This window comes from Megascapheus bottae, chromosome 3, assembly GCF_031878675.1.
Source record: "Megascapheus bottae isolate mThoBot1 chromosome 3, mThoBot2.hap1, whole genome shotgun sequence".
Classification (NCBI taxonomy): Eukaryota; Metazoa; Chordata; class Mammalia; order Rodentia; family Geomyidae; genus Megascapheus; species Megascapheus bottae.
In genome coordinates this window covers 1,570,187-1,595,870 of record NC_143511.1, presented here as the reverse complement: position 1 = coordinate 1,595,870, position 25,684 = coordinate 1,570,187, and the positions used below count along the sequence as shown (strand labels likewise).

At 39.0% G+C, this 25,684-nt stretch overlaps 1 protein-coding gene across 6 annotated transcripts in view; it reads left to right on the top strand.

Annotated features, from left to right (window-relative positions):
* The window catches only part of Ntrk2 (neurotrophic receptor tyrosine kinase 2), a 359,583-nt gene that overhangs the window by 179,845 nt on the left and 154,054 nt on the right, over positions 1-25,684 (top strand). For 4 of the 6 annotated variants that reach the window (XM_090329449.1, XM_090329451.1, XM_090329453.1 and 1 more), the window contains 2 exons: positions 16,969-17,016; positions 23,027-23,215. In XM_090329449.1, coding sequence (XP_090185575.1) covers positions 16,969-17,016; positions 23,027-23,215 — 237 coding nt within the window. The remainder of the gene's footprint in view (positions 1-16,968; positions 17,017-23,026; positions 23,216-25,684) is intronic. The other 2 variants (XM_090329450.1, XM_090329454.1) reach the window with 1 other exon arrangement.

Sequence of the window (25,684 nt, the reverse complement as noted above, 5' to 3'; positions counted from 1 at the left end):
ACCCACACTTCCCTCCCTATCTTCTGAGTAACAGTAGTGTGATATAGCTTAATTACCCACATATTCCAGTTTTAGCTCAGAGTAATCCTTAAGAAATTTAATAGCTTTAACTATTAGAAACTATCAAAATTTCCCTCAAAGTATAAACACTTAATAGTCAGTAGTTGTACTACATTACTTCAAAGATGATTTCCAAAGAGGAGGCCCGACAATGAGGCAAACAGAGGCAGGATCCTTGAAATAAAGGCATGGCCTTCTAAGGAGATAGCATGAAAAGGTATGCATTTGCTTGTTAGAACAAGTTGTAACAAGTCCGCTAAAACTTTCTGCTTCACTTTGCTAAATGTGTACATCATGCATTTGCATAAACACCAACATATGCTTTATAAAAATGTGGACATGTACTTTCCTAAGCATACATAGGAGAGTATTTTTTATAAAGTAGTCACTATCTATTTATAGATGGAAATACCTTTGAAGAAGATTCACTTAGAAATTCATTTTTGCAGAAATACCACCTCAAACAGAAAGGATCATTTCTCCTCTTGCTGCATTATACAGACTGTCTGGAGGCTCTATTCCTTTTAGTCTCTCAGGAACCAGAACCTCATCTTGCTACAGTGAACGATGAAGCCATTTGAACATCAAGTTTCATCGTTCTCTGGCAGAACAATTAATTCACTACTGGCCATTAAATCTTCTACCAAGAAGTAAAGTGTCACCTTTACTCATTTTTTCATAGGCAAAAGTAAGCAAAAGAAACTGCTAGCTGGAACAGTCCAGTTCTCCTTTGAGCCAAGAAGGAGATGTATTATTTAACCCAACACTGGGTGTAAGTTACGACAAATTTGTCTCTTAATTGAAGAATGCAAAGGTGAAAAGTTCAGAGTTCAACCATGTATTTTATCAGTGTCTATTAATTTAACCAAGAGGCTCTTGGGGAGCAATTGATTTTAACCAGGCATAATACTAAATGCAAGAAGCACAAAGGAGACAAGATAGTATCATTCATGAAGAGTTTATAGGTTAGAAAGATACAAGTACATGGATAATTTAAGTTGAGTGAGGGCAACTGTGTTAGCAAATGTTCTGCCATTGTGACAAAATGTCTGAGAAAAACAATTGAATAGAAGAAAAGTTAATTTTGACTCAGATTCAGTCCTCCATCATCTGACTTCATTGTTCCAGGGCCTATGGTATGGGAGAAGAGCATGAGTATGGTGGTACAAAATCACTTACTTCATGGTGACCAGGAAGTAAAAGGAAAGAGAGGACAAACCTGGGCATAGCCCTAGTGACATAACGCCTCTATGTTCCACTTCCTATATTTTCATCACCTCTTAGTGCCCGTTAGATAATGAATCCATCAATAGAGCAATCCATTGATGAGGTGATGGTTCTCATACTCCAAGCATCTTCCAAAGATTCCCATTCTTGAATGACTGTGTTTGCGATCCAGTCTTTCCATTATGAACCTTTAGGGCACATTTCAGATTCAGATATAACAACTTTACAACTAAGCCCCTGCTATTCTGTGCTCATCTTTCGCCCTGTTTTTAAAACCTAAGAGACATGGAGACATTTATTGAGCATGTACCAGGTAGGAAGTCCCATAGTTGTCAGTATTATAATTGTTATTACAATAGTGGAAGTGAGTACAAAGTGGAATAAGACAGAGGGTTTTTAAAATTTTTTTTAAGAATGCTTAAGTTCCTATAGGAGATTACAAAAGTAAATCATATTTATCCAAACAGATAGTATAAATGTTTTTGGATCTATTTCTGATTTGGAAGCCAAAGAAATATTTGTTTTTGAACAAATATTTGGTTTGAACTCGGGGCCTGAGCACTGTCCTTGGGCTTTCTACCACTTGAACCACAGCACCACTTTCAGCTTTTTCCACATATGTGATACCAAGAAATAAAACTGGATCTTTGTGCGTGCTAGGCAAGCACTCTACCACCAGGCCAAACTCCCAGCCCCATAAAGAAATATTTTATGATGGAGTGCTTTTAGGTAAACTTGATTGAATAAACAGAGTATAATGATCAAGGAAAAAGCCTGAGGGTTACATTTTAAGTAGGAAAAAACATAATGGTACAAAGATACCAATTGGAATCTCCATATAAACAGAAAATGTGACTATATTTTTCTATTCTTATTAAATTTATCATACTCTCCTCTGCCTATCAGGTGCTCAGAAAAGTTTTTTTAATGTATTAATGAATTAATAAGAAATTTTAAGACATGCTTATTTAAGGAGCAAAGACTGGAATTTAGGTGTTTAAGCAGGAGTCGTAGATGATAAAATTGGATCAGGTCATGTGACGTGGTAATGATTTTGAATATCATTGGGAAATTTGAACTTTATTCTGTTTTTACTCTAGAGTGTTTACAGAAGTTAAATGAATGAGATTTCTTTAATAAGACCAATCATATCATAAAACAGGGCGCAATAGTAATTATTGCTCCTATTCAACAGAGGAATGAGACAGAGCAGACCAAGAAATTGTTCTGTGCTTCTTAGGAAAATGATTTCAGGACTTATACGTAACACACAGAATCCAAATTGAATACTTTTTTCCTTGTTCTCTCTTTTCTTCTTTCTCTTTTTCTTTCAATCTTTTCAAATACTGCCTCACTTCTCTGTTCTGGGGCAGAAGGGCATTTTGTTTTGTTGTTTTTTCAAGCAGTAGAACTAACAGTATAGACAATAGCTGTTTCTTGAGAACTGTAAGATAAACTGAGAGAGAAAGACACTGTCTTCCTTTTGCCTAAACAAATTAAGATTTAAAAACAAAATCAAGGATAGGTTTTAGGATAAATTTTACCTTCACTGCTCTCTCACTTGAGCCAGAATTTCTCAATTTTGTTATAATTGACATTGTGGGCCTTCAATTTTGCACAGAAAGTGGTAGGGGGTTGGGATAAGGGCTGTTCTGGCTATTACTAGCCATTTGGTGACACCCCTGGTCTCTGCCCATCCGATTCTCACTGTACATGCCCTCTACTTCATGCCCACCACTGTAATAAGAAAATGTCTCCAGACATTGCCAGTTTTCCATAGGAGGCCAAATTACTGTTTGAGAACCATTGACCTAAACAGTCAATTTCAATTAGTTTCCAGAAAAGCAGTGGACCTTGAAGAACACATTGGGCAGTTAGTGAGCAAACAGTAAGTCAAGAAACACAGTTTCCTCATAAAGGGTTGGGTTCTTTTCACTGACAGTGTTTAACTAGTTCATGTGATACTAAGCAGAATGCTTATCGTTAATTTGTCTGACCTGCATTGCATTTTTAAACAATGGGTTTTCATTTTGTTCTATTTATGGTGATTTTATTCAATTACTTTTATTCAGCATCCAGCTTTATAAGTGTGTATAATCCTATTATGTTCTATTCCATTATAGGAGCTTCCAAACAGGGAGCACACAGTAATAAAATCAAATAAACATCTTGTGTATATCTAACACATTTTTCTGACCTTGGCTAGATTCAAAACTATATGAAAAGGGAATGGGATGAGAGAAAGAAATCACAATGAAGACAGAGGAAAGTGCTTGAGTATGGTATAAAGCTAATCACCCTGTGCCCAGATGGGTGAGGAGAATTTAAATATAGTTGAAAGGAAAAATATAATGAAATGAGAATCAGGACTTGGAAGCCTTACCATCCATCCACCATTTTTTTTGCAGAATCCCATCATATCAATCTAACACAAAGTTTCCAGTATAGTGCTTTGCCTTAACTGCAAGCAGGTGTTTGGTTTAGAAGGACAAAAATGGAAAGAATGTCCATGCTATTCATGCAAAACCAAATACAAGTAAAAATATAAATTCTATCTATCTATCTATCTATCTATCTATCTATCTATCTATCTATCATCTATCTATGGAAGAAATTGCAAAAACACCTCCAAATACATTTAATCAGAAATCAGACTTAAGCAGTAAAAAGTCAAGTGTAGCCTTCCTTCATTTGGGACTCACTTGGTGATTAAATGCCATAAACAGGCCTGAACAAGTCATCTTGGTCTGAATCATTATTAGATTCTCTGTGGAAACCAAGGCTCAAGGGAATCTGACAAAAAGATGTTTGCCAGACACTATAGGCTTGTCAGTCTCCTCAGGGGAACCGTCACATCACTTCTAAGATGATTCTGTGAGAATTATCCAATGTCTTTTCCAAAGACTTGCTCTAGAGTAGTAGTCAACATTGCCCCGCAAAGTGAAGAGGATTTGGGGCATATATGTCAGGCAGCTATCTACCCAACATGAAGACAATGTTAACTGGGACATCACCTACTTTCCCTCAGGGAGCTTGTGATGGAGAAAATGTTCAGACTGTTCTGAGCTCTCACTGGGGTAGCACAGTAGAAAGGCTTTTTGATATGAGGCTGTTCTGTCTGTCAATTTTCATGATTAATAAAGCTTGACCCCGCCTTGCTCCAAGTTGGGAAAGGAATTATTAGCAACCCCAGGTCTGTCTCTTCCCCTCCTCTCTTTTTTGTACATACTTAGTTGTGACTGCTTTTGTTAAAGAAGAAGCCTTCTGGAATTTGCAATAGATTTGAGACAGCCAGTGCTTTGTACATTTTAATTGTGAGTGATTAAGAGGTAGACCACTGAATTTTCTTTGAAATATTTCACACACTAAAAACAAAAGAGAAAAATAGTTATTAACTCCTCCCCCCTACTCTCCCAAAATTGTGTTTAATATACAAGATCATGACAGCTTGTTATCCAAGTAAGTCATGCTTCATCAGCTGCCACTTTAGGCTTCTGAATTTCAAATCTGTGGGTTTTATGGCCTTTTGACACTTAAAAATAGTTAAGCTTTGCAATTGTAGCTGGTCAATTGTCTCTAACTGGTATCTAATCTGTGGTAAGTTTCCTGGAAGGTAGCAAGTATCTGATAGGCTAAAAAAATTAAACTTGCTTTTGCAAAGCACAGGCTTTTACTCTTAAGGTAAAGAAATAGTAATTCCGAAGTATCTCTGTATGATTTAGCAGGAGAAAATCTAGACCAGTTGACTAAATGCTTTTCTTTAAATTATACATGACCTCACATTTCCAAAATATCAGGCTCAGGAAAGCTACAGATTGTATGTCAATCTTTTCTCAGTCCAGCACTGAGGTCTATGGATTATTAGTGCTTGATTAGATCTTAGATGCCATTTTTAGCTTCTGTCTTTATGGAGGAGATAAGAGTTTAAGGAGTCAGAGGTGACCCTCTCAAGGTCATGATTTTCATTTCTTGCAATATGTAGAGAAAAGCCACAGTTTCAGGCATCTATTCTGATGCCTTTTATTGCATACTACTCTCTGGGAGGCTGGCTCTTCAGTATAGCGCACCTTGAAATATGCTCATGCCTTGATAACCAGGACTATAATGGGACAACAGGACCCCTCTAAACACCAAAATCTTTAGATACTTAAGTCCATATAAAATGACATGGAGTGAGGATATTGAAACAAAAGCCATATAATGAATGATTGTTGTCCTTAATGTACTATGTTGTCTCTCATCTCCTTTGCTGTCCCTTGGTTATCTCATATTGGTATAGTATCTCACTTTGTTATCTGATATATTGAATTTATTTGTATTTGGATATTTGAAATTTGATAGGGAAGGGGGGAAAACCAAGACGGGTGGGGGGTGTGGGGGGGGAGGGAAATGGGTACCAAGACATGTGAAAGGGTATCAATGTATGTGAATTAATGCACCTTCTCTCTGGCAAATATCATGTAACCCTTTTACTAATTACAATTAAAAAACATTAAAAAAATGACATGGAGTGTACATACAATCCCTGCAATCCTCGTGTATACTTCAAATCATGGCACAATATAAATGTTATGCACATAGTTATTATTCTATACTATCTAGGAAAGAATGGCAAAGAAATTTGTACATGTTCAGTGTGGAGACCATTTTCTTCAAAATATCATCACTCTTTGGTTGATTGAATCCTGAGATTCAGAATCCTGAGGACCAGATGACTAACTACTCTCTTCAGTAAAGTTCCTTTGGAAGCCCACACAACCGATCAGGAGGTTGCAAATGTACTTATAAAATATGGATTTATTTTTGCTATCTATAATGCATATAGATATTTTATTTACCATTTTATACTTTATACCATTAGTTTGATTGTCTTTAAGTTATTGTACATAGGAGTTAACATTTAACAAAGCTATTTATGAATATATCCAGCTTATGTCACTCCTTTCAACATTCTTAACCACTCCTCTCAACCCACCTCTTCCTTCACTTTTCTTAACTTTGTAGGATGTACATTGAATTCTCCCGCTCCTCTCCTTTTCATTCATCTACTCCTTTTCCCTTGACCCTACTCCACCCCTTCCAACTCTATTATTATGTTTAATGAGGATCTAGAGATAATAGTGTGCCTCAACGTCAAGGTCCCTGCAGCAAATGCTTCTCCAGTCCCACCCACATCCTCTTGGCTCTCAACATGCCTGTACAGGTTGAATATACCTTTCCAAAATCTCAGCACCGGAAATGTCATCTATTTGGGGATTCTTCATGTCTCAATCTGGTTACATCAAGATACTTTGGAGGTAGGATCCACAAGACTTTGTGTGCCTTAAACACATATCACAAAGTTAACTTTATTCACTATATTTAGTTTGTTGACATTTTGATTGTGCCCCTGGGCATAATGTCACTTATGGACTTCTCCCCTTCAGTCATTTCTTCACTCAAAAGGTTTGAGCTTTTGGATGATTTTTAGAATTCATATTTTAGAATACTCAACCTGTACTTTCTCACAGTGTCCTGCTACAAACACCTATGGCTCTCTGGATAAGGGTTTTATCATGGCCAAAAGTTACTAACAAATATCCGCTGCAAACTAAGAATTTGACTGCCTCCCATTTTGGATAGGAGGTCACCAGGGTGCATCCATCCCCAGGGAGCAGAATTCCAGTTGTGACCAGTATGATCCGCTGCAAAGTGCATCTGTGTCTGTTTCTGGAAAGATGACTGGCTTCTGGACCTTAAATTCTAACAACAGATACAGATAAATTGAGAACTGGAGGCTCATGCCTGTAATACTTGCTACTAAGGAAGCTGAGATAGAAGGATCTTGGTTTGAAGCCGGCCCAGGCAGGAAGTTCCAAGAGTCTGTTATACCCAATTAATCATCAGAAACCCAGAAGTGGAGGTATGGGTCAAGTTGATACTTAGAAAGGCACATGAGAGTGTGAGGCACCACACACTCAAGCCTACACCAGCATACACACACACACACACACACACACACACCATACAGTCCATAGATAATACATGAAATAGATGAAATAAAGGATGTAGTCAACTGGTACACTTCTGTTAAGGATCAAATGAAAACAAAGGAGCTCAGAGAGATTGAAGTGGTGAGGTTGATGGTGATTTTTTTTATTTGACCTGAAATAGAAAAGATGATAGATGGGCATAAAGAACCAGAAGAGAAGATTTTGGAAAGAAGTAAGAAAGAGTAGAAAATGAGTGGGGATAGGAAAGAGACCACTCAGGACATTTCACAGGGAATCAGGTTGAGGGAGAGAATAGGCAGGGAGCGTTATCCTTGTCATGTGAGATTTTAGACAATAGAAACTTGGCATCCATGAGTATACAGTCCCAAGGAGATTGATGGTGAGGAAAAGTGGCAAATGCTCAGGATTGGAGTTGAGTGTGTATTATGGATGTTTGATTTGATTCTCCAATAATGCCTTCCAACTTCTGCTAATGATATGACAGCTTTCAACAAACTGATTTCTCACTTCATGACTTAAATTGAACATATTACGTGTGTGTGTGTGTGTGTGTGTGTGTGTGTGTGTGTGTGTGTGTGTGTGTGTGTGTGTCCTGGGGCTTGAATACAGGGCCTGGATGCTGTCCCCAAGCTTTTGTGGTAAGGAGTAACACTCTTCTACTTGAGTTGCAGCTCCACTTCCAGACATTTGATGGAAAGGAGAATCTCACAGATCTTGTGGGCTGGCTTTGAACTGCAGCCCTCAAGCTCTCAGTCTCCTAAGCAGCTAGGATTACAGGCATAAGCCACAGGCACCCAGCTATATGTCCTTTATGCTTGGGAAGGTTTTCATGCTTGCACCTTGCTCTTGGGGAAACATGTTTTCACAAAAAGACCAATAGACAATACAAGGCTTTCAACACAATTGATTACAATGTGAAATCAGACATGAGATTCTCTATATCAACTGAGCTGCATAATACCTGAGAGGGAATTTAAAATTGGATTTGGGGTTTTGCAATTTCTTTTCATTTATAAAAGTCATTATTATTTTGACTACATTTGTTCAGAACTCTGTATAAGAAATCCACAATAAATTGGATCTACTGTGCAGAGTTGAGAGACGTTTATTTAAAATTCAATGAGAAATTTTTAAGGGATTTTAAGCAAGGGAATGCAATAATCTGATTTATACTAAAAGATGATTATTTAGGCAATTCTGTGGAATAGAGAGCAAGAGGAGGTAAGAAAGAAGCAGGGAAAACGGTAGGTTCCTGTAACAATCTATGGAAGAAATGGCATGTGATCTAAGCATCAAGTTTGACCGTTGATGAAGAAAAGAATTAAATAAAATGCAAGCACAGAATACATACACATTTATTTATATCTTCAGCTCTACAACCAGTTTTCTGTATTTCAATGGTCCTTAGCATTTAAGGAAGAAGAATCTTTTGAAAAATGTGTGATGGCATTTGTGTACTTCAGCTCCAGCCAAATGTAAATATGCATCGACAGAGACACACGGTTTTTCATTTGTGTTTGAGGGGGAGTTGAAAACCTTGGAGTCAATTAGTAAAAACTTACGTGTGTATATAGAATAGAAGGGTGTGTGCGTGTGTGTGTGTGTGTGTGTGTGTGTGTTGGTAAGCTTTTTATCCCAATAAACAAGTCCCAACATGAATAATGGTTCAAATACAATAGGTTATTTCTTGCATGTGTGTGGACACTGGAGAATAAAATATCATTGGCTCTCTGGAAAAATAACACTGAGATGGTCTGCTACCAATAGCACAGTTCTGTACTTCTACATACTCAGAAGGCTGATATCTGAGGATTGAGGTTCAAAGCCAGTCAGTTCAGATCAGACAAATCCCAGAGACACTGACTTCCAATTAACCAGGTAAGAGCTGGAAGCAAAAGGTGTGGCTCAAAAAGCAGAACACCAGCCAAATGAGAGAGTGAGCCCCAGTACACACACACACACACACACACACACACACCCAGTATACACACACACCCAGTACACACACACACACACACCCAGTACACACACACACACACACACACACACACACACACACATACACACACTGACATGCGTCTGTTTTACATTCACATAATAAAACCTGAAAACTGTTCCTTGGGACAACCCTATGCTATCTTCAAGTTGTAACTCTGTGTTCTACCCTTCCCTCTAGCCATTGAAGATCATGTAGCATGTATGCCATATTTAGGATGCCTTGTGGGGCCAGGACTCCTGTGGTAGCCCTTTCTCTGTTCCCTTTCCATTGGCTGGAAGTGAGGTGCATGGCTGCATCTAAACTGCAAAGGAAGCTGGGAAATGCAGTCTAGCTGTGGGCCAGGAACAAAAAAGAAATAGAGATTTTCATGAGTAGCTGGCAGTTTCAGCCATAATACATGCAATTTTCTTTCTTTTGTGGATCATAGTTAATACTATTATTTTTCTTAAAGAACAGTGTAAATAGTTCCATTGCAAGTTTGAAGAAATGAGATTAGTTGAAAGGAAATATCCTTTATATTCTGACTCTCAGAACCAGTTGAATTCAAAGCCAACCCCTTTCCTTGGCTATAGAGATTTCATTTTCTTTTCTAAAGGTTATGTCCTTAAGTAAAAGATTAAATTGAAGTGGAAATTTGGCCCCAAACTACATCTTTCTGTGCCCTGAGGAACGGGAATTAATTTGAAGCCAACTATTACTCACTCTGATTATGTGTCAGTAGGAAAGGGAGATAATTATCTTGTCAACAAGGCAATCCTTTGCATTCACTTCTCCTCCACCCCAATGACCAGCATTCCAGTATTTTCTCTTTCTCTTTGTAAGTATCAGTCAATCCACTCAGGTACTATGAAGGTCTATTTTAAGCTCAACTCTGGGCACACTTAGCAGCAAAGCAGCCTCCCCTTTCAAGTAAGTGTTCTTTGGGGAGGAGGAGTGGCCATAAGAAGTTGGAAGTTAAGTCCACTTCTGCTTGTGAATCCTGTTTTCCCATTTGTTTCTATGACAAGATTAGCAATGGCTTTCTTAAGGATGCAGAGTGATCTTACCTAAAAATATGAGAAAGTGACACTTGAAAGCTGGGTGTTGTGGCTCACACCTATTACCCTAGCGATTCAGGAAGCTGAGCTCTGAGGATCATGAGGATCATGGTTCAAAAGCCAGCCAGGGCAGAACAGTTCATGAAACTATTATCTCCAATCAACCACTGAAAACTGGAAGTGTGGTTTATATGGAAGTGCCCAACTTTGAGCAGAAAAACCTAAAGGAGAGCACTCAGGCCTCTCCCTATCCCCACATACACAAACACAAACTTTTGAGAAAGCAAGTTTTAATTTCCACAGAGTTAAAAGGAAGAAAAATTAATTTTCTTCACATAACATATGAAAGTAATTTTTCTGAAAGCTAAGTAAAAAAAAAAAAATCCGGAACTGTATTCTCTTGAGATCAGAGCCTTTCAGGTCCTATAGGGAAGGTCAAGTTTCTTTCATTTGGCTTGTTTTCTGGCTCCTTCCTCTGATTCTCTCACTGGCATCATAAATATTCTTTTCAGTTCCCTAAGTAGTAACCGTTTCCTTTGAGAGACATTTGAAAAGTAGTCTTTGGGGCGATTTATTTTGTTTCAAATCCAAGTTAGAGTTGTTAATGTGTTAATGGTGCCATGGTTTTGTCTCCTGTTTCTTCCTTTCTGATTGAGAAAAGGTTGAGATGGACGCATTTAATTGATTAATTTCATCATTTAGAACTTTGCTGTTCTGGATTTTGTAAAGGAGATCCTTCAAGCTGACTGCAGCTGCATTTGCTTTTGAAGGAGCCCTTTATTGCTATTATTATTGTTGTTGTTGCTGTGAATGAAGTGTCTCTTTTTAAGCAGAAAATGAAGGGTAGTTTGGCAAGACCCTACTCCCAATGGGTGAAACATCATAGGAAATTGAGAAATTGTTTCTTTTTGGACTGGTGGGAAAACTTGGCTGATGAAATTTAGTATTAAGGTTTTAAGAAAACTGCTTTAATCCATCAAAAGGGGCTATTGAATGTCTAGCAGCTTCCCAGGGAGGGATACTAATTTGGTCTTTCTAAACCTACTGAATATTTCAAATACTTTAAGGTATGTCTCAGCATTCTGTGATCCTTTTAATGTTAGCTTCAGTAGCTTGATAATTTTATCAAGGCTGGGCATAGCATCTCCTGCTTGTAATACCAGATTCTGTGAAAGGATCTTCTGGTTCCTATGTAACCATGAAAAAAAAATGTTAAGGAGACTCTATGTCAATCAACAAACTGGATATGATTCTGTGATTCTAGCTATATGAGAGGCCTTGGTAGGAAGATTTTGATTCAAAGCCAGACTTGATAAAACCATGAGACCCTATCTAAAAAAGAGAGATGGAGGCATGGGTCAAGTGGTAGAGTTCCTGCCTACAAAGTGTGAGGCCCTGAGTTCAAGTCCAAGTACTGCCAAAAATAGAGAAAAAAAGAAACATCAAAATTTGCCTCAGTTGGATATCTCTTCCCAGTGTCTGTTAATAAAATAGGTTATTGTATTACTTAAACAAGAAATGAAACCAAATTCAGACTCAACCTTCATCCTGCAATTCATGCACAAACTCCAGAACTCGAGCAAATCCACTGTGGGCATTAAACTATGTGCTGAGCTCCAGACCACCTGACAACTTCATGCTACCCTGTGTTAGACAGCGTTCTGTCACTTGCACAAACTTTCTTTTATTTTGGGCTTGTAGCTTTGATCCTGCATCTGGATTCTTTAGCATCATTGATTCTGGCCTGTGGCACAACAGAGGTCATGGCAGGAGCATGTGGCAGAATGAAAGCACCCAACTGTTGGCTAGGGAGCAGAGAGTAATCAGAAACCTGAGAACTCCACGCCCCCTAGAGAACATGTTCCAATGACCAAGAGTCCTCCCAGTAAGTCCCACCCCTTAAAGTTCTGCCTTTGCCTAATTCTGCCACTCTGAGGCCCAGGCCTTTTGAGCACTTTGACCTTTGAGGGAGATTTAAGATCTAAACTTTAGGTTCATTTTCTCTACAGATGCACTGTCCTTAAAAATGTGCGCTTTCAATCAGTTCTCTTATTTTAACTTCTAAATTTCCTTCCTCTTTTTTCTAAGTTTCTTAGGGTTTCTACCAGAACTCCCCAACAAGTACCTCAGTATCTTAATGCGAAGTTGTTGTGGTGTGTTCCCTTCCAATTCTTCTCAGCCTTTATTCTTATTATCACTTCCTATGGAAATTCCCTCACGATGGGTGTCAGTCAAGTCCCCTCTCTTTCCTGTCCTACTCCCCAGTCAAGCTACCATTCTCTCAACAACTTGAAACTAGTCTCTTCCCCTTAGTTTTTCTCTCCCACAGTTTGGATTGTATTCTGCTGCCAAAGATGTTTTTCTGCACTCAGTCTTGATTGTGTTGTTTCCTGGCTTGAGATTGGTGACATTTTTTTTGTCTTGTTTCCTAATCTAATCACAATGTTCACTATAAGAACCCAACTGTTCTTTTGGCCTGTACTGTATTTCTCAGAGGGGTTGTTGTTGGTGTTGATGTGTTTTTTGGTTTGTTGGTTGTTCCTCTGCCCATCCCTGACCCTTAGCTACATCCCCACTTTGACAAATTTACTACATCCCCACTTTAGCCATAGCTCAGAGTAAAGATGTTCATCAACTTGCAATGCAATTATATCCTGACAAACCCACTGTAAGTTGAAAATATCAAAGTCAAAAACGCATTTAACATACTTTCCTTATTGAACACCCCAGCTTGTCCTCCCCTTAGTCAAATAGGGTCAGAACACTTACACTTGTGTACTACAGCTGAGCAAAATCTTCCAACACAAAGCCTGTCCTCTAAGAAAGCCTGTTCACATCTCCTAGAATGTATTCAACACTAATGAACAAAAAACCCCACAAAGTACAGTGTCCACAAAATGCTGGCCACACAACATCCTGTATAGATTCTACATCTACTCTTGTTGAATAGACTGGAGCTGTGGCTCCCTGTTATGGCCTGACATCTCTGGTACATATTTTGTCACAAATCACTAGCCTGGAAGTGGATCTAAATTCAGACTCTCAAGTACAGTTTCTACTGAGCGTGCATTGCTTTTTTATTATTTATTTTTTTATTGTAATTAGTAAAAGGGTTACATGATATTTGCCCGATAGAAGGTGCATTAATTCACATACATTGATACCCTTTCACATGTCTTGGTACCTGTTTCCCTCCCCCCCCACACCCCCCACCCGTCTTGGTTGCGTGCATTGCTTCTATACCCCAGTAAATATAGAGGTTCATAAACTGAGCCCTTGTAAGCCAGGCACATTTTTATATTTTGGTCAGTTGTGGGGTTTGAACTCAGGGCCTGGGTGCTGGCTCTAAGCTTTTTCACTCAAGGCTACCATTCTATCACTTTGACTCACAGTGTCACTTCCAGTTCATTGGAGATAAGAGTCTCACAGACTTCCCTACCTGGGCTGGCTTTAAAAGGCTCTCCTCAGATCTCAGCCTCCTGAGCAGCTAGGATGAGAGATGTTCCTGGCGTTTGTATATTTACCCATTCTTGCTAATTCTAACTTGTTCTCTAGAAGTTATAAGACTGGCTTGAGACTATATCCTTCCTCTACGCCAGAGTTCTTCTGAAATCCTCCATATCCTGGTTCTACTTCCAGGATGGCTTACCTTCTTCATGAGTGGTCCTGTGTAGCCTCTGTCTACTGGGATGAAATAAATAGAGTGCCAGCAGTTACTGGTAGAATCTTTTCCAATGTAAAACTGACCCCTACTTGTTATAACAAGTGGTTCATTTGGTCTATTTTGAAGATGTGGAAATGCAACTAAGAAAAACAGAACGAATCCTGGTTCTGGCATCAGCCTGTCCCTGGCTCAGTCACTATAAGCTGGGACCTGTGCTAAGTACCTCAGCCTGTCTGAGTGCATGTTCCTTGTCAGTAGGCACTGGATGATTTGTGATCCACGGGAAGTTCCCCAGAAGGTGAAGAACAAGGGAGAAGTATCTGGAATGAGGGGGTCCCTAGGGTGTGTTGTGATGCCTGGTATGAATGAGAGGAAGCCTGTGTTTCTTCTTTGTGGTACTTAAGCAATCCAGCAGCCTGAGAGAGGCGAAATGGTCATGGTTTCATGGGGTACTGATGGGAGGAATGCTGTGTATTCTCTACCCTGTTAGAGGACGCCACACCAGTGGCAGGATGGAAATAGCAGAAAATGATTCCCTTTTAGTTATCCTTTGTATGGGTCTGTGCACTTCTGTTTTCTTACACACTGTGTGTGAAAATGAGACCTGATAAAAGCAAAAGTGATTTTGAACAGTATTCTCCCTCTAATAAATTATCCCATTTCTAGGACTTACCTTTTGGAATGAGGGTTAAATAGTGTCTGTTTTTGTTGTATTTTGTTTTATTTTATTTTTGTGATAGTCCTAGGACTAGAACTCAGAACCTGGGTGCTGCCCTGAGCTTATGTGTTCAAGACTAGCATCTATCACTGGAGCCACAGCTCCATTCTGGCCTTTTAATTTAATTTAATTTAATTTTTGTTTCTGGTTACAGATAAGAGTCTCACAGAATTTCTTGCCTGGGTGGGCTTTAAACAATGATCCTCAGATATCAGCCTTCTGGGTAGCTACAATTACACAACTGAGCACCTATGCCGGATGGAACGATGTTTTATTTTTCGACTGAACTCAAAGCTTTGCACTTACAAGGCAGGCCCTCTAAGACATCACTGAGTGGTCAAGGAATTACGTGTGAGATAGGACGTTGTTCTTTATGCCCGTCCTGGCTTGGGCTAGGATCCATCTGTTTTTGTTTCTTCTGTAGCTGAAAAAAAAAAGAACTGTGTACCACTACACCAGCTATTGAGTGAGGTGAGGTCATAAAACTTATGATTGGACCGCCCTCAAAGCACAATCTGAGAATTTCCACATCTCAAGAAATGAGGATTGGAAAGTTGAACTACATCCCTGGCTGGAATGATTTTCGAGAAAGAGATAGAGGCAGTTCCCATGAGTGAGGTGTTCACAACACTTGAAAATCACCTGAAATGTATAACCAGAGTGAATGACTAGTGACTTCCTCAGTAAAAGGGAGCTGACACTTGGAGAAACTCCTTAAATGATTGGAAAGTTTCAATTTATGGCTTAATTTCAAGATGATAAATCAAAGGAATAAATAAGACCCATAAGTAGCCAGTAGGAAATCCATCTGTTTTGGTTGGAGTTAGTTAATGCCAGTAAACTCACAGTAAAATTCTGTCTCTCTCGACTCTGCTCCCTTGAATGAAACACACTGTGTTCATCGCAAAGTAATATTTATTTGTCTTTAGAATGTAGCCAGGACTTTAGCTTATCCTTTGAGACTTGAAAGGAAGCATTCAGACTAATATCAGAGGGTAAAAAAAGCACCAGCTTTGGGTCAGGAAAGCCTCAATTTGCAACAAAGTTAATCATCACTCAAACTTGGTGTGTCTATGAGTGTGCAAGGAGTTTATTTATTTATGGCACCAGTACTGAGTACCAGAAGCTGGGCACTCTCCCTCAACTGTTTTGCTGGAGTGCTTTACCACTTCAGCCATACCTGCACACCTTTTGCTTTTTGGTGGTCAATTAAAGGTTTATCTGCCCAGGCTAGTTTCCAACTGTGTTCTTTAGACTTTAGCCCCTTGAATAGCTAGGCTTACAGACATGAGCCACTGGCAGCCTGCATGCACAGGGAGTTTGTGTATATAACATTTTACTTAAATTGGTTCTACTCTTCAGCTTTCTAACTGCCTATAAGAGGATCACTACAGAGTTGAGGAGCAGAGAAATACAACGGCTTATTTGGACTCCCTTCTCTGTATCTGCCTCATATTCAGGGATTTCCCTACTGTGCAAAATTATCTTTGAACCCAGTGGAAATTACTTGGAAGGGAACAGTTAGCCTCAAGAAATAGATATTTCACTGTGGATTTATTCACTGGAGATCCACCAAACATCTGGGGTCTCTTTTTTTACACATGCCTAGGTGAGTCATGTGTTGAAAGAGGCCTAGAGATTCACATGCAAGCCCTCCATTACACAGCAGGAATCCATGCAGAATTACAATGCCTTTTTCTTGTCCCTCAAGAATCCCTATGGAACCAATGTGTCAGCTCTCCCATAGGATTTTGTGTTTTCTTTCCCTCTCTCTTTTCCTCTCTGCCTGTCTCAGATTCAGAATAGATCTTTAATTTCTCATTTCCCCCCCACTTTGCTGTGGTTCAGAATCATAGTGCGTTTGTCAAAATCATTGTGTGTCTTCACCCCTACCACCGCTTTCCTGTTAGATGATTCAATACTAAGCAAGGATCTGTTCATTTAGGAGAAAGAAAGTGAGAATGAAAGAGAACAGCTCAGAGATGTTAACCCTGTTTGAGGGTTATTTTTTTTTCCTCTGAAAGACAATGTCTTATCTGATTTCAACTTTCATGGTTTCAAGATGAAAAATAAAATCTTGGCAGAAAAAAACAAGAGCTAGCTCCAAAGTAATGAACAGGAAGTCTTTGTCTCTGTAGCTTTTCTTTTTATTTGCTTTTTAATTTGGGGTTGTGGGACTTGTTAAATTATTTCACTAAGGACAGTTGCTGACTACTTCCAGTTTACACTTGTCTTTCGAAGTTTATTTTATGTTTTATTATGGTTTTCAGATTTCTCATGGTTTGGATTTGGGAAAGTAAAATCAAGACAAGGTGTTGGTAAGTAGTTACTCCTTCTTTGAATAAGTAACTAGCTTGTGTTGCCTAATTCAGATAAAATGATCTAGATACTCTTTATATTTGTTGTTCCTTTGACTCATTTTCTGTGTTCCTGGCTTTTGATTTGTTGAAGAAGGAAGTTTAGGTGTAGATGAATTTTTTTCCAATGAAGGCACAACTTTTTGCCAATTGAGCTCAGTTTTTTTGGCCTTTGCTTTGCTTTTTTGAAATGGATTTGTTGTGATCCTGTGAGGATGGGTCGACTGCTGTCTTGAGTTCTGGAATGTGATGGGTTCTTAAGATGATTAGAGACATAAAATGTAACTACATTGAAACCACACACATGGCAGTTGAACAGCCAAGCCTGGACAAATGTGGTTCTCTATTTGTTGGACTGGCCAACTGGAAAGGAGTTCTGAATTGGTAGATCAGCTATTCATTTGTGACCATTCCTTCCTCAAAGAGGTCTTTAACATCCAGACACTATGATTTCTGCTTGTTTGCGTTCCACTCCTTGTATTCAGCCCGTGTACTGACAATTGCAAGGCAAAGTGTGTAGCTCGCTGAGTGAATGCAGATAATACAGTTCATCGTTAGGATTGAAATCCTGTGATCTCCCAGGACCTCCAATTTGTTCAGTATTTTCTATGGGTACAGAGACAATGAATAAAAATTGCATAGAAGGCAGGAAAAGACGGGCTGTCTTCTATCATCCATGTGCATTTCCATATCTGATCATGATGGACAGATTCTCTTGGCTGTTGTTTCTTTTGATAGCAAGTTTGGCTACTGATAAAACTGCAAAATAGGGCAAGTGTCTGAATCCCCCTCTTCTGAGTCACCTGACCTATCCTTGTCTGTCCTGTCTGTATAGGGAAGTATTACTTCCTTTCCTTTTAAACAATATCAAGGCAAAGTTAGAACATAAATTTGAGCCAGCTCAGGGCTTCTAGGCAAATTTCAGAGACATTATAAAAGGCATCCTGTTTTAGGGTTTCATACTGTGTTTTGCTAGGGGAAAAGTGGGGAATGTGGATATTGATATGTATAGACAAGGGTATGAATTCTCCTACAATGGTGTCTTCCTTCTACTGAATAGCAAATAACGGTACTACTTCAACAATTTTTGGTGCTAATCCTGGGGCTTGAACTCGGGCCCTGGGCTCTGTCTTCTGAGACACTCTGTGCTCAAGGCTATCACTCTACCACTTCCAGCTTTTTCTGTTTACGTGGCACTGAGGAAATCAAACCTAAGGCTTCATGTATGCCAGGCAAGCACTCTACCCCTAAGCAACATTCCCAGCCCTACTTGTCTCCAGAAAGCTTTGCCCCCAGAAAGCTTAAAAATATGTTTTGACCCTGAAAAGCCACAATAGAGATCATTTTTACAATGTTCCAGCTACAGTCCACCAGACAGAATATCATCATCATCATCATCATCATCATATCATCATCATCATCATCATATCATCATCATCATTAGGGTTTGATGAAACCAGTGGTTTTGGAGATGATGGACATTGAAGCAAAAACTTTATGTATGACATAGTTCTCAAGCAGGGAAAAGAGGAGCCATGCTCCTCTAGTGGGGATATGGCTATGCAGGGAGCCCCAATATGGATCAGGTGGTCAAAGGATCATGGGGAAATCATAGGCATGAGTATCGATTAGCATTTCCATGAGAACAGGCAAGGTAAGTAGGCAGGTTTAGACCTGGATAGGTTGAGAACTTGAAGGAAGCTCTGGGCGTAGGACTGTTGCGAGTTTTCTGGTAGCTGATTCTGAGGTGGTTAGGGCAGGTGATGGCTTGGAATGTGAGGCACAGAGAAGGTGATTGACAGCGTGCACGGATTGGATGGTTTGATATGTTTAGCAAATGGCTAGACTTAGGGAGTCCTAGGAGATGCAGTCCCCTCCACAGTTAGTAGGCCCCAGATGTCAAAGCTTCACTACACAGAAAATAAAAAGTCTTGGTTAATGCCTTAATTAACACTCAAACACTCAAACACTCTTGCTATTGAGAGAAGGAAACACCTTTCCCTGATGACCTTCCTTCATTTTGATCACAGGGAAAAAAATAGATATGTGTGAATATATATTGATATAAAATGGTACTTTATATTAAATTATTAAACTACAATATATAAGAAGTCAAGGCTGTAAATGTTAATATTATTATCTACTACTATGACCTTACAGTATGTAATATCATTAATATTTCAAAAGCTATACCATATTATATACTATACTATAAAAGTATATAACATGCTATATTATATACTACAATATTATAATTATAATTTTATAGATTATAATATTAATATGTGTGATATAATATTAATGTCAATATCATAATTAATGTATTATCATTAATAATACATGATTTTCAAGTCCTCGATGAATTTCTTCTAACAAGCTGTAATATGCCTGTGATTCTTCTGTCTTCTTGGTGGTGTCTGCTCAAATACAATGCATAGACACAAAAAGACACAACCTTGAAATGCGCAGACAGGCTGGGATCAAATTATATACACATGCCTTGTCTCCATGGAGAGCTTTCCCTCCGCCCCACTTTGCTGTGCTTTGCATTTCATTATATAAAAATGTTCATAGGAAAATGGGCTTCATTCTTGCAAGTTTGTCAGCCATATCAATCTTGCAGGGTTTGGGGAACATTAATAATAAAGGAAACAGCCCTTAAATTAATATTCCACTTGATGAATTGTTGAGGTATGTGTTGCTATTATTTGTCAACAGTGACTTTCAGCAGAGTGAAAAGACGTATGAAAAATTATCTTTGGTGCTTTATAACATTTGCATGCTTAACTGCATTCACCACTCCTTGCAAACTATTACTTAAAGTGAGTCGGCAGATTTAATTGCAGAGATCAGAGAAAGGGATATCCTTAGCTGGAGAAGGGGAATAGAGAGCAAATCCCTTCACAGGACTAAAGCAGGGGCTCTACTATGTACTTGGCTGGTGATTCAGAGGCAGCATTCCTGGAGGAATCTCAAGATTGTCATCTAGCTGTCAACCTCCTCAAAAATGACAAAAATGCTAACCTGATCTAAGCTACAGAAAATCCTTCCTCCCTCCATCCCTCCCTCCCCTCCCCCCTCTCTTTCTCTCTCTCCCTCCGCCCCCCCCCCCCTCTCTTCAGCTTAAACTCAGGGCCCAATTCTTGCTTGGGTTTTTTGTTTGTTTGTTTTGTTTGTAATCAAGGCTTGAACTCTACATTTGAGCCACAGCTCCCTTTCTAGCTTTCGGGTGACTGGTTGGAGGTAAGAGTCACATGAACTTTCCTGCCTAGCCTTGCTTCTAAGAACCTCAGATCTTAGTCTTCTTAGTAGCTGGGACTCACAGGCATGAGCCACTAGTGCCTGGCAGTATCAGAGTATTTCTAATCACTTCTTGGGCTCCAGAAGGAAATATTTTAAATGTAGACTATTTGAAAATAACAACTTCTGCATTTCTTGGGGTAAAAATGGAGCCTGGAATCTGGAGAGAAATGTGTCCCTATAACTTCACTCCACTGTGGGAGCTCTGATAGTAGTAAGCATTGGAAGCCTCTCACGAAGGAACAATTGTGGGGCCGGGAGTTTGGCCTAGTGGTTAAAGTGCTTGCCTAGCATGCATGAAGACCTGGGTTCAATTCCTCGATACCACATACATAGAAAAAAGCTGGAAGTGGTGCTGAGGCTCAAGTGGTAGAGCTCTAGCCTTGAGAAAGTCCAAGGACAGTGCTCAGGCCCTGAGTTCAAGGCCCAGGCCTGGAAAAAAAAGGAAGGAGCAATTGTTCTGGTGCTAGAACACAAGAAGCAATGGTGGGAAAGGTTTATTGACAACATTCAGAAACCTTAGCATAACATTCTTCATTGTTGGATAGAAGCTGAGTAGGTCTGTCAGGAAGCAGTTCATAAAACCAGGCATGTTGGGGATATTAGAAAGCACTTGTCTTTATAGTTACTGTTGGCAGGATTTCCGCTCTTTGCAAACACAGGTGAGTGCAGAATAAGATGAGCATAACTGGTGGGATCACCTTGCCTTTGCGCCTTCTGTGGTTTCTAAATTGGCTATGGGAGAACTTGTGTGCAAAATTAAACCAGAGTATATCATTAAAGGCAACTTAAATGTATGTCCCATTGAGAGAATGCATTAAAAATCACCTATAATAGCAATTACATTCCTCCTGCCTAGTTTGTTTAAGACACAGCTAGCTGGGGAATAGGAAATTGTTATGACTACAAACCATATGGGGTGGGCAATGGATCTTGGGGATTGGAAGCTGGATTATGATTGTATTAGAGCCCCTGCGAAAACACACTTGTACTTATAATTTCTATGCTTTTCACTGCAATAGTTAAGTGTGAGGACAAAGGTGAGGAATGTATGGAGATGAAATCTGCATCCTGGTGTAGAGGTGAGGGGCTGAAAACAGATTCCCTTATATAGGACTTAGCAGTTTCAGTCATTTCCTGGCCTAGTAAGGCATGTACCCTGGCTGGGTGTTAAATTCTGCTTCATTCTCCTTTGTCTTTTGTCCTAATGCTTTCCCCTCCCATCTTTCTCTTGATTTATGCCAGTAGTCACGGCCAGTGTCTTGCTTCCATGGGAAACTGCCGATTCAATTGGCTTCAGATGTATGTGCAATATATGTGGAAGAGACGGTGTCTACTTCCTAAGTGTAGATTACACAAGTGGTCATAATTGTTTTGAAGCTTTAACATAGGTATTTATGTGAATATATTTTTGCTTGCAAGCAGTATGAATTAATGGTGAATGGATAAATTGCTCAGACTACCTATAAAGGCATATACATTCTGCTGTTTGGGGCTTCAAAATGTATCTTATATGAAAAATGTTACATTTATTGCTTTAACCAACAGGCATGAGAGTATTAACTCTAGTTTCATATCTAAAGACAAAGCAGATAACTTTGCCTTGAGATTGGTTCATTATTGTTATGAAAATATTTTGTAGATGAAAGTGCCTCAGATATTCAATGACTAGGGAAAATAAGTAAGGGGACAGTCTAATATAATTTTCTTCTTCCAACTAAGGGTTATTTAGGCATGCCTACTGGTAATTCTTATCCATGAAGCACATTTAAATTTACCATTGTCTTATCATTAGTCGCAGTTCAGATTCATAAAACTGCAAGAAGATTAAATAATGCACATCTTGCAAATGTAAGCAGATGCAAAGAAAGCTAACTGATTGATTCAAAGACTAGAGACTGGAAAGTCCGATTTTAAAAATGCCCCCATAAGTTTTAGTGTCCTGGGAAATGAATCTTAAATTTACACTGGAAATTCAGTGACATGTGGTTCTAAAGGTTTTTTTGGAACAGAGAAGAATGCTGTGGATAAACTTTCAGGAAATAGGAGTGACATAATTGGAAACATCATACATTTCCATTGGAAACATGAAGTAATACAGCCACTTTCGAAAATTGATTGTCCCTCAAAATGGTCAACAGAGAACTACAATAGGGCCAAATCAATTCCATTTAAGAAGAAAGAAAATATTTATTCCCACAAAAGCTTGGGCATGAATTTCCATAATTCTGTTGTTCCTATTAGGCAAATCATTTCAACAACATAAGTGTTGTACAATAAATGAATGGATGAATGAATAAAATGAATAAATAAAAGGAAATACTGATATATTCTATAAGTGAATTTTTAAAAATTACATTAAATGAATGAAGCTCATTACAAAAGGTCACCAAGTATATGGTTCCATTTGCATGAAATGAAAGAATAGGTAAAGTCAGAGATGGAAAGTCAATTCAGGGATTTCTAGAACTAAGATTGGGGAAAACAGGGGATGCCTGCTGATTATGGTGAGAAAAATGGATTGCAGCCATGTTTTCACAAGTGTGTGAATGTACCAAAACCTGCTGAATTCTACACCTGCGCTTGTACACTTGATGTAAACTTGACATATAGGAATTCTAACATAATAGCAGCCATTGGATTATAGACTACATTGTTTTTCCGACTCTAGGCCCTGCTTCAGTTATCAGCAATGATGATGATTCTGCCAGTCCTCTCCATCACATCTCCAATGGGAGTAACACTCCGTCTTCTTCAGAGGGTGGCCCCGATGCCGTTATTATTGGAATGACCAAGATCCCTGTCATTGAAAATCCCCAGTACTTTGGCATCACCAACAGTCAGCTCAAGCCAGACACATGTAAGTACAGCTGTTTACACTTATTAGCTCTTTTTTTTTGGGGGGGGGGGTCAAGCTATATCAATGAATGTGTTTATCAGAAACTCTGACAAGGCTGACTGGGTGGAGTTCAGTGACATGTCGGAGGATTCTTGCAGCCTTTTGGCCTGTGGACCAGATCCTTTAGTTTGTTGCCTATGGAGTTCTCAGCGTGTGTCTCCTGCTGGGATGAGAACTATGGTCAGATACCTCTCTTGGGATGCATTTTCCAAAATCATTAGTCAACATGAAGTTGGAATCTAGGCATGCTTATCTTGAAGAAGACAGAGACAGAAACCAGAAATACCATTAGAATGTGCATACAACCATTAGAGATAATAAGCAATGATGCAATTTAAATCTGGCTTATTGAAAGTAATTATGATATACACTCCGGATAATCAGAAAGGCACTGGGTTACGCAAAGGTGGCATTCACGTCTGTATTCTTGGTTTAATCTACTCACAACAAGAGGCCTTGTGTAATGTCACAACAGCAGCAGATGACATGAATACAAAGTAGGCCAACTTTGGCTTTAGAATGAAAATGACCCCCACGGGCCTCTGCTGGCAGCATGGAGTTCTTCGCAGAGCCTCTTCTGACAACTCTAAGGACAATCAAAAATAAAATCACAGTGAGCAAAATGACTTCTGCATTTGGAGTCTTGGCTCACCTTCCTTCATACTTGAATAAGGGGCCTTGGGAAAGCGGGTGGTATGGATCTCAGTGTTTTCCTGGCACTGTTGAGTGGGTATCTTCTGTCTATATGCATGTTTGTATTCTTTCTTAAATACTCCTCTCTTTCTCTGTCTCAGAGATGAGGTTGCAACATTAGGTTTTGGAAGCTGATTTTTCTACCAAAAACCAAGAGAATGTGGTGGTTTAGAAATGCATATCAGATCTGTTTATATAGAAAAAAACACTGGTGTTTTCTTCTTATTTGTCCACATTGACTCCAAAGATTTTTCTATTTAAACTTGAGGCCAAGTATTAGAAAAATAACAGTATTTCAAGCTTGCCCTATGTGAAACTGAACCCCACCAAAGACTTAACATGAATTTCTAATATGATGAGATAAGTACAAACATGTGTGTCAGCATATTAAGTTCTTTAAACCTAAAGACATTATTGAAATCAAGGTACTGTTAATCCTGATATTGTCACTGTGAGATAAAAAGATGAGTGCAGACAACACTCAGAATGAGCATCCTGTTGTGAGCTAACCATCTTCCAAAAGCCCTAGATGCTGTGAATATTTAGCAGTCAGTGATTTGAGTTGAAACTGGATGCTGTGAGGAGAGAATCTATCATTATCTTGATTAATCTCCTTAGGACTAGAAGGCTTTGCATTCTGATACTACCAGGACAAAAATGTATGATAATCAAGGTTGACTACAATCAACTGAGTCCCACAGACCCTTTACTTTCCAAAGGAGGACAGATAAAGCTGAATAAACAAGTAGAGACAATTGGTCCAACATTTCCAATGAGAGAAAATGAACACATGGGCAGGAAAACAAATACTGATGCACATGAAAACCCTTGGACAAAAGTGGATGATGAGTTTGTGGCTTATGCTAGTGAGAAAGGACTTCTTACCTATGCAGTTCTAAAAGGAAGGGATTGCCTTCATCTAGAGTCCATGGAAAATTCTGCAAATATTTTTTTGTTATTTTTGTATGACTTTTGGCTCTGTGGCCCATCCATTTTTGTATCATCTTCCCTTTGGAAGGAACTGGAATAAATGATAAGCCTTCTCAAAGGCTCCAGAATACTGAGTACCCATTTAACCATTCTTGCTTCTTAAAGTCTCATTGGATCCTTCACCCAGGCATCATTTTTTAGTAGAGACTTCTCAATTACCCTTTGTTTTAATGCTTGAGGAATTTTTCCTCTTTTTTGAAGTAACATACTCTTAAGAGAAGATTTCAAAGTATTCATCTTTCCTTTTCAGAGAGATAGGAACAAAAAGAAGGTTCTCCTTTCCCTTTGACCTCTCCTTTTTATAATGCTATACTTCACTTCCTTTTTCTTTTATCTTCAGTGTATGTGTTGTCTTTTGTCCAGTGTGCATATGAGCACTCTTGTGAGTATGTTTCTGAAGTCCTGCTTAGGTTAGATTATAAGCTTCTAGAGAGTGGCAATTTTGCAGTTACTTCATAGCCTGACACTCGATGTACCTGTGACATGGACCAGGTATGGATCAGATGCGGTTATCTACTGCTGAAGCAGTAAATAACAGCACCCTTGAAACAAGATGACCAAGTCTTTCCCCATTGAATTGCTGCATAGCAGTTTATTTATTAGACATTCTTCTACCAATATGCTTGCCAATTTAAACAGATTTATATAGCAATGTCAGCAGACAAAAAAATTCTACCTTGGGATACTCTACTTAGAGTCATTCAGAAATTAAAATGTCTCCAAATGTAAAGACTGAACATGCAGAGG